This window comes from Ammodytes marinus (genome assembly GCF_949987685.1).
Source record: "Ammodytes marinus genome assembly, chromosome: 16".
Classification (NCBI taxonomy): Eukaryota; Metazoa; Chordata; class Actinopteri; order Uranoscopiformes; family Ammodytidae; genus Ammodytes; species Ammodytes marinus.
The window spans coordinates 24,821,129-24,836,197 of record NC_137220.1 but is presented as its reverse complement, the minus strand read 5'-3'; the positions used below and the strand labels follow the sequence as shown (position 1 = coordinate 24,836,197).

The 15,069-nt window shown below is 44.4% G+C and overlaps 1 protein-coding gene across 1 annotated transcript in view; it reads left to right on the top strand.

Annotated features, from left to right (window-relative positions):
- prkar1b (protein kinase, cAMP-dependent, regulatory, type I, beta) overlaps positions 1–15,069 on the top strand; it is a 69,322-nt gene that overhangs the window by 16,921 nt on the left and 37,332 nt on the right. Inside the window, exons 3-4 of the mRNA XM_080044151.1 lie at positions 1–23; positions 3,855–3,946. The exon at positions 1–23 is cut by the window's left edge and continues 148 nt beyond it. Of these exons, the coding sequence (XP_079900277.1) occupies positions 1–23; positions 3,855–3,946 (115 nt within the window). The remainder of the gene's footprint in view (positions 24–3,854; positions 3,947–15,069) is intronic.

The window sequence follows — 15,069 nt, the reverse complement described above, 5'->3', positions numbered from 1 at the left end:
ACGCCGTCAGCTACGTACGCAAGGTCAGACATGGAAGATAGACGCGTAAAGATGGATACCTTTCCAAACTCTACCCGTAAAATTAACCACACAAGTTACCTTGTCTCTGTTAGCTTGTCCTGTCCGCAATGTGTTCATGTAGTCTTGTCCTTCACACAATGGTGTTTTATTTTTTTTTGCATTTTTATGCTTTATATAGAGAGACAGAGGTGAAAAGGGGCAGAGAGGGGAGTGACATGCAGAGAACGACCGCGGGCGGGAATTGAACCCGGGTCTGCTGCTGGGCCCGGCCCGGGGAGGGGGGACGCCCTACCAACTGAGCTAAGGGCGCCCCGGCTCACAATGGTGTTTTTGTCACGTCTCTAAAAAAAAAGAAAGGAAATAAAAGAAGATGGACCCATACGTTATACTAACTGGCACTCACAGTAGCCATTATACACAACCCTAACCCCTAAAAAAATCATCGCAAGAAAACAAACATAAAAAAAAACTTAAAATGATAATCCAGAGAGGTAATAGAAATCAAGGGGGCTTATCCAAGGCCCTGCCCCAATATGAGACATTTAAAATACACGGTTGTTCAATCAAAAACATCAGGCAGACATGGAGGTCAATTGTTGTTTATGCTTTGGACACAGACCTGTTACTTTGTTAACACGCCCACCTAAAAGCATGGACGTAAACACATTCATTGGCACAACGCGACAGTGGAAAGAGAGATTTCTTTGTAAATATAGATTACATTAGATCAATCCCCACATTCCAGGGTGCGTTCAGTATATCTGCAAGCACAGCCAGGTTACTCATTCAAATAAGGTTATGCAATGAAGTCATCTCCTGCAAATTTCTAGTGCCTACTTTGTTTCAAATTCAGTTCAAGTCATTGAATTCATTTATTTTCAATACATGTCATCCACATGCATACATAGTTACTTGTGTACACACACACCCTAGAAATAAGGATTTTGCTGGGAGATCACATCATTCAATGGCTTAAGGATAGGGCGATACATACACATACAGCACACATACACACTCATGTATACACACACACACACACACACACAAACGCACGCACACACACACACACACAAACGCACGCACACACACACACACACACACACACACACACACACACACACACACACACACACACACACACACACACACACACACACACACACACACACATTAATTGCTGGGTAATGACATAAATGAATCCCCCATCAACATGCAGTAATCGCAAGGCCACTGGAGCATGTGGTGTGTATGTGTGTGTGGTGCGTGCCAGGTGTGTGAACTGCACAACTACTTGCACTTGTGTTTGTGGCTCTGAAGCCTCTTACCAGACGCTGCAGTCATCATGTGTCATGGCAACAAGCCTGCCCACATCTCCGGACTCATTTCCTTCACTGTCATTCACTTTCTCATGGACTGAAACACACACACACACACACACACACACACACACACCTGCAATGACGCACACAGCAACGTCAGCCACTTTTGAAGAAATTGATTAATCTGACTGCCTGACCATCAGAGAAAAGTAAATCAAAATTGAATTAGAACATGAAAGCAGTGAGGTAACACACACACACATACACACATACACACACACACACGCACACACACACACACACACACACACACACACACACACGCACACACACACGCACACACACAGAAGAAATTTTAAGAGCATACTGTATGTGCCGACATCTTTCTACATCAATTCTACATCAATTCCAGTAATGACTCCACTGTGAGAAATACACTGTTGTGTATAGCTGTTTAAACTGAACGCCATCAATTAAATAACCTCCGCTCATCTGATTAAAAAGAGCTTTGCTGTTAAGTGCTATGAGTCTTAACAAACGGTGAGGCCAGCAGTCAGTCAGGCAGGCTGAGGAGAGCACATTAACAGAATGAATAGCTGTGCTGGGATCAGATTGATGGGGACGTACTGTGGACACCCTCCTGGCGAGGTGGGATTAAAATGGGCTCGGAGTCAGAGATTTTCTCCAACTTCATGGCATTAAATGAAGCAGTTTATGTTTGTGATGATGTTGAGGAGACTTAATATGAATATCACACATGGAGGCAAGTATTTAACCTGTCACAACCTTTACTTTTAATTGAATTTACTTTACCATTGAGTACACTTTACACATACAAATCAATTTTTTCCAATACATCTTTACCCCAATATCTTTTTTCCAATTGGCTAAATCAAATCAAATCAAATCAAATCAGTTTTATTTGTATAGCCCAAAATCACAAATAGCATTCGTCTCAGTGGGCTTTACATTTCATACAATATGACACCCTGCCCTTACACCCATAGCTCGGCTGAGAAAAAACTCCCAGTAAAAAACCCTTTACCGGGATTAACATTTTATTTTGAAGAAATCTCAGGGAGAGTCGACAAAGTAAGGGATCCCTCTCCCAGGACGGACATACTGCAATAGATGTCATAAGTAGAGAAAATCACGAAGGAATTTGATCATTGACCAGATGTTTACATGGTAATACTAAAGTAAAGTGCGAATAGTGTGGATGCAGGAAGACTTCAGAACAGAATATAGTCACATTATATGGGGTGTATATATATATATTGGGTTGTAAGATGGCCTAGAGGAAAGGGTGTTATTTCTAAGACAAGTCGTGGCTGGTATTACATCTACGGTGCCTTCCATCTCATACCCCAAAACTGCTCCAGGGGCGCTGTACTATGGCTGACCCTGTGCTCTGACCCCCTCCGAAGTGTGGTGACTTGAGAGGGGGATGTGCGATAAGACGAATTTCAATGTAACCGTCGACTAATAAAGTAACTCAACTTAACTTCACTTATCCTGACAAGTCACTTTAGAAAGGAATCACCTCTGAATCATCATTTTTGGATGACTTTAAAGGTGTTAACTAGAGTGCCATCGACTTGTCTTTGAAAGATCCCCTAGGTGACAGCCCCTCCTCTTTTGGATGGAAAATGAGGTAGAGAATTACAGTACTACCATCCTCCAACTCATGTCCTCATCCAACTCAGTTTTCCAGGCCAGACCATCCTATTCCTCATTCTGTCCACTGAGTAGTCGGGTCCCCTGAGTATGCAGATAGATACAATTTTGGTCCTTTTTATTCAATATGTGATGTGGTCGTGTGGGCGTTTGTGTGCAAGTTGTGCACAGTGCTGCGTGGTCGTCTTCATGTGGAGACATCTGTTGCTTTTATGTAATTACAGCCTTAAACCCCCCCCCCCCTCTACCCACCACCACCACCAGGGACAACACACACACACACACACACACACACACACACACACACACACACACACACACACACACACACACACACACACACACACACACACACACACACACACAGTACACATGCACACTCCTCGCTCCTTTTGTAAGTTATTCTGCATTAAGAAGGATTTAGTTTCCTCCTAATGTCTTTTCTCCCTTTCTCTTTCTTTTACTTTTACCCTGTCTCTCTCTCTCTCTTTATAAATACAGACTTCTGTTGCTCTGTTGTGGCTACAGACTAGACCAGTGCGGGATGTGGGAATGCATGTTTTATGAATGAGTTCAGGCCTGCTGTGAATTTTTTAAGGGCTTTTATGACATATTGAGTGTAATCCCTGAACAGATGGGCTTTCCCAAAAATACACAGACACACGTGTGGGATATTTCTCTTTCAGAGTTTGCCAATACGCTGCTCTCTAATTACTCAATTTAGTCTGCTTTTGAAGTCAGGCCTATTATATAGTCCTGGTTTGTTTCATGTGTCCACCTGCATAGGGTTGTTTCAGTTCCTTCACTGTAATGAATGTTACTGTTTTCTCTTCACAGGTTATTCCAAAAGACTACAAGACCATGACGGCCTTGGCCAAGGCCATCTCCAAGAATGTGCTGTTTGCTCACCTGGACGACAATGAGAGAAGGTACAAATCCTTCTTCTGTTAAAGCTTTGCACTGTATCCAGTGTGATGACGTCAGCCATACACGTGTGTGTGTGTGTGTGGACTACGAGTGCATGTTTGTAAGCTGATCAAATCCTGAACAGGCCATTGTTCCAGTCAAGTGCATTGCCCTTGTGGCCACTGAGTGCCAGTGTTGCCTGCTTTGGGAGCATCTCAAGTCTGCCAAGACACTGTCAGAGTGAGGCAGAGGGGTGAACATTCACAGATGTGTGAGAACAGCAGGGCTATGCAGTGAAGGGTGGGTAAGGGGGCAACTGGATGTGTCTGTCTGTGTTGCATTGCATTGTTGGTTGTTATGGTGACTTGTGTGTATGTCAGTATCATGTTGTGTATTTGGATATGGGCGGCGGTGCTCAGAGAAATCAGCGATTCTCCATAGCCGTCTTAGGCAGAAAGGGATGCCAATTTCTCTCTATCCCTCCCCTTTTTCTTACCATCTGTTCTGATTCATTGTTCTTTCACATTCCTCCTCTCTTCAACCATCCTCTCTCCATCCTTCCATCTGTCCCAGATCTCCAGTGATGGCTGGCTCTGGCTCTGACACAGGAGGGGGGTGTTGTGGGAAAGGCTCTCAGGTGGCTGGGGGTTCCTCCCGCCAGCCGGAATAGTGTTTCATTGGCGGGGAGAATCCATTATGCCCCGTGGAGAGGAAAACACCGGAGCTTTCCTGCTGAAGGCTCCAAACCCAAAACACACTCTTTCCAGTCTTTCGTCAGCTGACAATTTCCCGTGCTCCCTTGGCACAGTCACGCAGGCCTCTGATTGCACGTCAGTGCCTCTGAAGCAGCCCGGGGCAGAGCGCAACATGTGATGGATCCGGACAGTCTGAAAAACCATGTACTTGGGTGGCTGATGTGGCAGATTAGAGTTACACCACAGGAATATATGGCAGTAGACCATAAACCATCAGGTTTTAATGTACTCAAGGCCTCTTGGCATGCCAAGCTATGTAATGGCGTCGTCATCAGCCCCTTGAAACCATGCATGATGTAGAATTTATTCGACTAGCTGTCATGTTTGCTGTCTCGCTACACACAGCTAGCATCAACCATTAATTCTGTGCACACAGGAATTCGTTATTGTGGTATTTGTGGTTGAACATGCAGCGAGCAGCACTGAAGGCTCTTAGTGAAAATCTTGTCTGATTTGCCAGATTGCACAGTGACATGGCAGTTAGTTGGCTATGCCTTCTTCAAACTCTCTAGCGCTGTCCCTTAAAGTCTGGCTCCCTCTCTTCTGTTCTTGCTCTTCACTTAGGGATGATGCTGCTGGACGGCTGGCTGCTTGGCTGGCTGCTAGCTCGGTCGCATTGCGGTTATGTTGCGGTTGTCGCGCCTGGAGCCCCTACCGACAGAAGTGTATTGATGTATGGCCAATGTGGTTCTCCAGCATGAATAAAACACTGCACACACCAACCAGCAGGCCTTTACACTAGGGCTGAGTTGCTGTAGAGTACACTTAAGAATGATCTCACTGGTAAGGTTCTGCTCAAAAACTATTTGCCTGCTTGTTTAATATCTGTAATCTCATAAAGTAGTGTATATCCCTGGTAGAACGGGCAAAAAAACTGAAAATTAAACCAAACTCAGTTCCAGAGCAATATTTTCTGCTTGTTGATGCCGTCTGTCATTGGCATTGATGAGGGAATGAAGTACATTGGCTTTTTGGATGTGCCAGAGAACTGTCGAGGACTGACGCACATTAGCAGATGGAGTCTGACTGCACAGTCCTCTCTCTCTCTCTGTCTCTCAGTCTCTCGCTGTGTCTCTCGCCCAACTCTCGTTCTGCAAAAACACGCCATTTGGGTTATCAGAAATCACTGCACGTTATGTCTCATTGGGTGAGAAGAGAGTGACAGCTGACCATTGCACCTGGTATGGGCCTTTGCATGAAAATGGGTCAACGCTCACGTGATTGGATGACAGATGGCTACATGCAAGAAACCGGTTCTGACTGATTTCCGACTGTTGGTTGGAATCGGCAAATAGATTTTTGTTCACAAAGAACATGTCTTTTTTGATTAAGGGTCGTTTTGTGCGAGACGGACAAAGAAAACAGTGGCCTGGTGGCTGTGTGTGTGTGTGTGTGTGTGTGTGTCAAGGAAACATCTTGTGTGATCAGTCACTCAGCGGTTATGTAAGCTGGACACCACATGATTTGTTCCCCCCATTAGCACTATATTATGCTATCATCCCCTACAGTAATGAGAATATCCAAAACAATAAAGCCCTCTTTGTTTCTCGGCTCTCTGCAGCGCTCATTTTTGAAATCTCTCATCACATATTTCTTTGCAGCCCTCTATTTTCCTTGTTGTCTTTTCCTCCCCACCCTGTCTCTTGTTCATCATCTTGTCTTCTTAAATGACTGATCTGCCGTACTAGTGATCCACTGGCAGCAGTGCATTTTCACTGAACTTCATAACAGACCCTGGTTGACAATGCTGCTCTAGCTTCTGTACGTTCTACTCTCTGTGATCAGATTTTTCTTTCTCATTTTGAAACAGTTTTTGCTTTTTGAAACATTTCTATGTTGTGTTGTGTTTTTTTGCACATCTGTGTGCAGTTTTATTTTAAGGCGCAGTCTAATACATATAACAATGGATATTAATAAAAAAATCTGCTATTCTGTTTATGGATCAGGCTTTATCTGTTGTGTATGGAGACAGATACACAAACGTTATGTTTATAACTTCTTAGTATCCATATATCGTGTTGACAGTGTGTGTGAGTTTGCTTTCATACTAGGTGTCCGTATACCCACACTGTAGGATTAAGATGTTCTTCAGTCATTTCCTGGTTAGTTTACTTCTTTGCTTTATCGACGGTTCTGGAGAATGGGCCCTTTGCATATGAAGGTATTATTGTAGCATGCCTCCTTAAGACCTCAGTGACACAATATCAGTCAAAATGGAACAGGTCTGATGTTCACTTGTATGTATGTTACTATGTATGTGTATATATAAATATATTTATGTATAGTGTATATGCAGCATGTCTCTCCAGAGCAGTGAAGCTCCCGTGAGGCTGAGATGTGTGTCTTTCATCATAAGAACGGGCTCGGAGGGAGAATAATTATCCACAGGGGCATCTTAGGACAAGCAGAATATTACTCAAACTAAAACAGAATAAGCTGGTGCTCTGCACTTTGCTCGTATACTGTTCTGGGTAGGTACTGTAAATGTTTGCTTCCCCCAACATCTATTTTACAGGAATTTAAAGATGTATGAAGTATGGCCAGTTTGAGTGGGGGTTCTTTACAAAGTAAATGTTCTCTTTTTTTACTCTGCTGAGGACTTATATTTACCTGAGCTCAGGAGAAGGAGAGAGGCAAAGGAAGATGGAGGGATGTCCCGCTGCCTCTAACTCTCTACTGCTAACATACATACTGTTTGCTCGTCTTCATCCCTCTTAACAATGTGCTTCCTCTGAGGTGATACGGTAATCAAGCCATTTGTCAATAGACATTAGCCCAACATTTGGAATCCTTCCTGTAAACTATATTAACAGTTGTTTTGTTGGAGATATTTTAGAGAATTTCAGAGAACAAATGTGTATTAAAAAAAACCTGTACTGGTACAAGGGTGGAGCATACACAGTCTATACACATACTGTATAACCACACTGCACACAAATACCACCATCACTACAAAGGATGACAGGGATTACATTATCATGAGAAACACACACACACACACACACACACACACACACAAATGGACATTCTCAAGTATGCATGTCAGACTGTGTTCCTAGTGAGGCTGCTCCAGCTGGGAGCGTGGAGTCTTTGATTAACACACCATTCCATATGTCAAACTTTATGGCCGTGAAGTTTCTGAGCTCCTCCAGCCGTGTGTGTGTGTGTGTGTGTGTCTGTGTGTGTGTGTCTGTGTCTGTGTCTGTGTGTGTGTGTGTGTGTGTGTGTGTGTGTGGTGTGTGTGTGTGTGTGTGTGTCGTCTATCCTCCCTCAGCTGCCTGGAAGTTGAAACCTTAGTGCATGTTGCCATCCAGATTTGAACTAAACCCTGTTTTTGTTATACAACATCAGTTTGGCTCAAAAGGTAACGGGGATAAAAGATCAAAGCACATGCTTTTTCTTGTACTCACAGCATTTAAAATATATATTATTCAGATTACTTATTCAAGACTTACTCACATAATGATGCACATCACTCATGTGTTACACTAGTGTACATCCAGTGCAGAGTGAGATATATTTAGTTTTGCAGAAGAAAAAAGTTCATAGTTTTGTTAGGAATACTAAACTGAAGAGGATTAACATATCCTGTACAATGAGTGGACAGCCTGCTGTTTATCTCTTTGACCTTGGCTGCTCCCTAAACTCACGTGTGAACCTCTGCCTTGGGGTAGCTCCCATCGGGCCACTGGGGGGACCCTTCTATTGGCTTCCCATTAGCTTTCATTATGACCTCATTATGATTTGCCCACACCAACAGACACACACAAGCAACACAAGTTAAGCTGCTGAACAGGTGTTTGAGTTCACATTAGGCTGTGCCTGCTTCGCTAACACCCTAAACAGCTTCCAAGCACCTGTCTCAATACTGTTACTGTACAGTATTTGTTATCATATCAGCTGAAATTATTATCTCATCTTACCATACGGATTTTTGATTATTACAGTTTCTCCCCAGCTACCTAACAGCACTTAGATGATAGTTTTCAGATAAAAGTTTTTGATATGAAAATATCAGCATTGATAACAGAACAAATCCAGCCATGCTCCTTTGGATATCTGCACAGGCACACCGCCTGTTTGTCCAGGTGCAACCTCATATGAGATATGCCTATGTGTATCTTCCCACCACTTCCCACTGTTAAATACCCATTGAAAATCGGTCCCTTAATATGGTCGCTATCGGCCTGTTTAAACAAACAAGTCTTTCGGTTCCTTCTGTAATGTTTCTTATCTGACTTCCTATTGAAGTGATATGAAATCTGACTTGTGATAGCGGCACACGGCATACGTGTTATTGTCGGCCTGCCTTGCACACCTGGATACATGACCTTGGTGATCTCCTATACTTTGTGAGGTGAAACGATGGCAGTAAGCAATTCTTTGAGGTCAAGAGAACAAGAGGACTTCGGGCAAATCTGACAGAGGTGCATTTATTCTTCCCCTTTGATACAAAGAAAACACACACACAAATAGACACACGTGTGCACTCCTCGAGTTCTCCTCTGCTGTCCGGCTGCATTAGTCAAATGCCCGCATGCCACAAAGCACTCTTTTGGGGGACAGTACAGACACGAGAAGCCCTGCTCTGTGTATAAACCACATAAATAGTCTGGCAGGCATAAGGAAACCCTGTTTATCCCATTCCTTTAGCTGTCTTGGCAGAGCTTGCAATATTCTAAAATAACATTGCCATCTGGTAACAGGAGGAGTTGTTAAAACACTGCAGGTCAGGAGGCAATTGTAAGTCAAGCAAATACAGTACTTCATCTTTGATATGTAGAGAACCAGAAGAAAAAAAAACCCACGAGTAACCACAGTTTTTTTATATGACACTGCCATTCCTTAAGAAGCACAACCTGATTCTACAATACAATGATGGTGATTACCTCATCCTGCCTGCTGTAATCCTCTAATTAACAACCAGAGTAATGAGTTGATTAAGTGACCGATGGGTTGACCTCCGACCCCTAAACCCTGACCTCTGCACCTTCCCCACTGGCCCCTGCCGATGGACAGGGGACATCTTTAGTGTACTGGCCCTCTTTGTCTGTGTGTGTATGTGTGTGTGTGTGTGTGTGTGTGTGTGTGTGTGTGTGTGTGTGTGTGTGTGTGTGTGTGTGTGTCTGTGTGTCTGTGTGTGTGTGTGTCTGTCTGTCTCTGTCTGTGTGTGTGTGCTTGAAGAGGTGCAAAAGCAATAATAAATAAATCAGTGAGTGACAGAAAAGCTAAATAAACAAACATTAAAGAAGCGTGAGACACTAAAACTTTTTTTCCGAGAGGGGTTCGATCTGGTCTCGTGTTTCAGCCTTAAGTTTATACTAAGGCCTGTCGTCGTGTGAAGGGACAAAACAACAAAAGAGGATCATGCAATGTGAGATAGTGTGCTGCTGCTGTGCTTGTGTAGCCCTATCAGATGAATGCAGCCAGCTCCCCCCCCTCCCCCCATTTTTATCTGATAGCTCACTCATTTGAATCCGGCCCCCCAACGCCAATAGATGAGGAACTTGAGCCCTTGTGCCCTGGTGAATGGGTTCATGTTTGGAACACAGTCGCACTCTTGTTTCTAAAATTAACATTGTTATGCAAAAATGGGGTTTAAGGTAAACCACCAGGAAAAAAAGCTGCTAACAGTTTTAATCGCCCACACATGTTCTATTAACATCCTCATGTACACTGTGTGACACTCAAACTGTGTTGTTACCACACAGCATCCCCTAGAGGGTGTTTCTGCCACACACTGATATATTGACTATCTATTGAGTCATTGCTTCTGATTAGTTAGACACTCTAGTCATTGTCATGGACACAAATATATATATACATACTAACCAATGCCTTCGTGTGAAATCAATTGTGTGCTTGTGGGCATGGACATGCTTGGACACCTGTCTTTTGTGACCCCCTGCAGACTGTCCTTCCTGGCAGTATATACTACAGGGGGAAACAGGATGTAGTGGCACTGAATGACAGTGTTGCTGCTGTTTGTCTGTGTCTCTCCAAAGAAAGAAAATCTTTTTCTCTGGATTTTGGAACGACTGCAGCGGAAGTATCCTGTGGTCTCTGTCGTGTGTGTGTGTGTGTGTGTATGTGTGTGTGTGTTGTGTCATTGCTTTACGGTTATTTGTGTGTCCTTCTTTCTCTGTGTGTACAGGTGGGTGAGTAGTGAGGATGTTTGACTGCGTCTGTGATTTGTATTTTTTATGGACAGTCTGCAGTGTGAACAAATGAGCAGCTTTCTTTCTGTTGTGTGCTGTGTTTGCTTCCTGTCCTACTGCTTTCCTTCGTTGACCCCTCTTGCGTGTTCTCATCCCTGTTCTTCCCCGGGAGCCCGGTGGTCCTCTATTTCCCCCTCTTTTCAGAATTCACTACTTTCTCTTTCTCTTTTTCTCTCTTCCTGTCTTTCTCCCTCTCTCAGTGATGTGGGCTCATACACGTCCACATCCAGTCCCTCCCCCCACAGTCTTGTCTCTCTCTCTCTCTCTGTCCCCCTGCATGGCTTTGTGCTGCTGCCACAATGCCAGGGGCCAGGCGATGAGGTCACTCTCCACAGGAGAGCTGCAGGCCTGACTGAACCTTCCACCATCCAGCGCACAGAGAGGGGCTAGCAGGCCGGCCGGCAGCCTCACCTCCCCCAGCACACCACCATCTTTCCCTCTCCTCAGCTCCAGACAACAGCTTCACCTTTACGCCCATGCTAACCACAGGACACACACACACAAATACAATGTGTAGGAGGTTCATATTAGCCAGGCTGCATGTTCCCAAGCCGGAGAAGATAACACACACATTTACACGGTTACGGTTACACACACATGCGCGCACACACACACACACACACACACACACACACACACACACACACACACACACACACACACACACACACACACACACACACACACACACACACACTGCACAGTTAGCTGGAAACTCTCTCACACCCTCAGCTGGTTTTTTAACCTGTGTCCTGCTGCCTCCTCAGCCCCCTGTCATCTTTCTTTCTCCATCCTTTACTCCATCCGTTTCTCCAGCCAGTCTTCAGAGGGTAGTGAGTCATGTGTTAGCGTCCAGGGTCCTTTAAAGAACGTTGTATTCCCTCCAAAATGTACCCCAGAGTCTTTGCAGGACACTTTTTCCAGCGAGCTATGACTCATCCCTGCCCTTTTCAGCTGCTTATACCATCAATGTGAGTGTGTGTCATTGTGTGTTTGAATGTGCAAGCATGTGTTTTGTTTGCGTGCACGGATTTAGTGATATTTTCCCATTCGTGAATGTGTGCGCAGGTACATTTGTGCAGAACAAGAGCGCTTCAAAAAGTCATGTGTGTATCAGTTGTGCATGTTTGTGTTGCAGTAAACCGGAGAAAAACTGGCCTCGGCTTTGGACCTGAACAGCATTTGGATAAAATGTGGACAGTGGGAGAAGTTGTGAATCAGCCCTCAGAAATACCTTTACTGTTGAGAGATTAAAACTCAAGAGGAGCAAGTGAAGCAAAAAAAAAAGTGTAGGCTATGGAAAACCTCACTGTTAACCCCCTTCAAGCCGGACGCGTGTGTGTGTGTTGTGGTGTATTAGTTGGGAGTGACACGGGGCGTTTGTGATCATGGACAGTGTCACGTTCCATTTCATGTGAATGAATATGTAGGGTAAGTGTGCAAGTGTGCATGACGGTGACTTCCTAGCCACTGTTTGCCCCTGCTGTTTGTGGACATGCTGTCCCTGCAACCCTTCAGTGCCTTTGTAGCTCAGCCAGGCCCAACCCACACACTGACCCACCACACATTAGCACCAGGACAGAGAAGCCCATAGCGCTATACAGAACCGCCTGGGTTTGCCCATGGCCTCCTATTGTATACATCCCGTCTGCTTTGTCTATGCTACCGTGATAGGTTCCAGTGCACAGGCACAGACAAGAGTCTTGTTATAGCGTGTTAATTCTCCCATGACCTCCTCATTGGTGTGTACGTGTCAATCGGGTTGAGTTAAATTTAGATTAGAGGTCCCAAGCCCCATCCATACATGATCAGTTTTGAATGTGATGTCTCAGGGAATTGATATAGAATTGAAGCCATTGTGATGAATTGGGCTTTTTAAGGTGAGCTGTTCATAGACCAATGCTGCTATTGATGTTATCTACAGTAAACACAATGGCTCAACTGTTCTGCTTGGCCTCTAATTATATTTGCGATGGTTAGATCCACATTTCTATAGACACATACTTTACTGTCTTACAATGATTCTGTTGTATTCACTCCAAGCATTCCTAGACTGCTTTTGCATTCAAAAGTAGGGTCACTGCATTCACTGATCTCTTCAGGTCTCACTTCTGTTAACGTGTATTTTGGATCTTTGTACGAAAACTCAGCCGTTGAGGTGATCAAGTAGTTTCACCATCCATAACAGGAGCCTTGTATAGTACACACACACCATACTCAATCAACTTTTAAAAGGCACGGAGAAACTAAAGAAGCAGTATTTTATAATCTAAAGTGTTTCCCCCAAGAATCATAAATGAAACTGCTGTCAGTTCTGAGTGAGAAAATGGTGGTTTCATTGTATCCAGCGAAATGACATACCGGTATGCTGCTGTTTAAAATGTAAATTATGTTTTTTAGTTAGCAAGTTGATAACGTTAGCACATTCCGAGGTGTGTTAGCGAATTATTCAAAAGCACTGTGCTAGTTGGTTGCTCAACACTGTCCAGGTCTGCAGGCTGTGTGTCTTATGAAGCTGTGTGTTTACAGCAGGGAAGGCCCTACGTCAGTCAGATGTCAGCTATTGAATGTCAACTATTTCTCTCCCTCTCCTTGCACCCAGTGCACCTATTACCTCACTGCCCAGAGTACCGGTGGATGAGGTTTGTACACAGGTGCACACACACACACACACACACACACACACACACACACACTCACACACACACTCACACACTCACACACACACACACACACACTCACACTCACTCACACACGCACGGACACACACAGACACACACTCACACTCACACACACACACTCACACACACACACACACACACTCACACACACACGCACGGACACACACAGACACACACACACACACACATAAACACACACGCACAGACACACACACACACACACACACACAGTGTACAGCATACAGTTTTAGCCCTAAGCATGTCTACAGTGGATACCTTCGCTTTACGCCATCTAATCATTCATGCAGCCTCCACTTCCAGCCACCTTCCTGAAGCCTGGGGGCATTTTCAAAGTTTTCTCTCCGTCTCAATTTCAGCATAATACTGTATGTGTGTGTGTGTGTGTGTGTGTGTTTGAGCATGCACGCATTATGTGCTGTGTTGTGTAAACACCTCTCAGGTTCAAAAACCCCAACAAAGGACAATTTGTGTCCTGATCTGCTTCTCAAACGCTTATCTTGTTCCAGTGCTTGTCTTCTGTGAGGTGGAAATGAGGGAGGGAAGGAAGGGAGGAAAAGACGTGCCCGCGGGACAGCGGCACATCTTCAGATGTTTAGCGACGTGTCAGGATATGTGTGTGTATGTGTGAGAGAGGCAGAGAGAGAGGGGAGATATATCCAGAGAGAAGCAAAGATCTTTCCTGATTTGCACCAGATTTCACCTTTTTAACAATCTTTTTATAATTTGAATACTTTATTTTATCTCTGTATAATATATTTTCGTTGGAATTACTCCTTTACTTCCTCTGAATGTCTCCCTCTCTCCCTCAATCTGTCCGTCTCTTCCCCTCATTGCGGTGACACGTCCGCTGCAGACACATCAGAGAGGTAGAGGCTTAGTCCTGTCAGCGCCTGATTCAGCCTGACCCTTTTTCCCTGTAAGTGGAGGAGGAGGAGCTCACTCTTTCCTGCCCCGAGGCAACAAACAATGGAAACAGTGGGCACTAGGAAAAAAAAGGCCAAAATGCGCAAGTATACTGATAATGTGATGTAGACAGAGAGACGGGAGAAAAACCAGTTAAAGTAAGCAAGAGGCCAACATTTGGTTTAGGATAGAGTTTGGTTAAGGATAGCAGCGAAAAAAAAACTAAACTCAAATCTTTACTGAGCGAATGCGTGAGGGGAAAGGAGAGAAAGGGAGAGGAAAGAAGTGCAGGGTTGGACATGTTGGTGATGTTTGGAGGCTGACATCATGGCTGCATCAGCAGGTGGTGTGTGTCGGATCATCAGGTAGGCCTGTTAAACGGCCCTGTCACACCGAAATACACACACTCGGCACGCTGCAAAAGAGGGGAGCAGGCCATCAAATTATTCAGAGATTTAGCTGAACGCTTTGAGTTAGATCTTTTTTTTCCCCTTTCTCTTAATCCAGCCAAATCTTATCTCTGATGCTGCAGCTATGGGCCCTGAAGACTCTCGCATCTTTAGCCAAG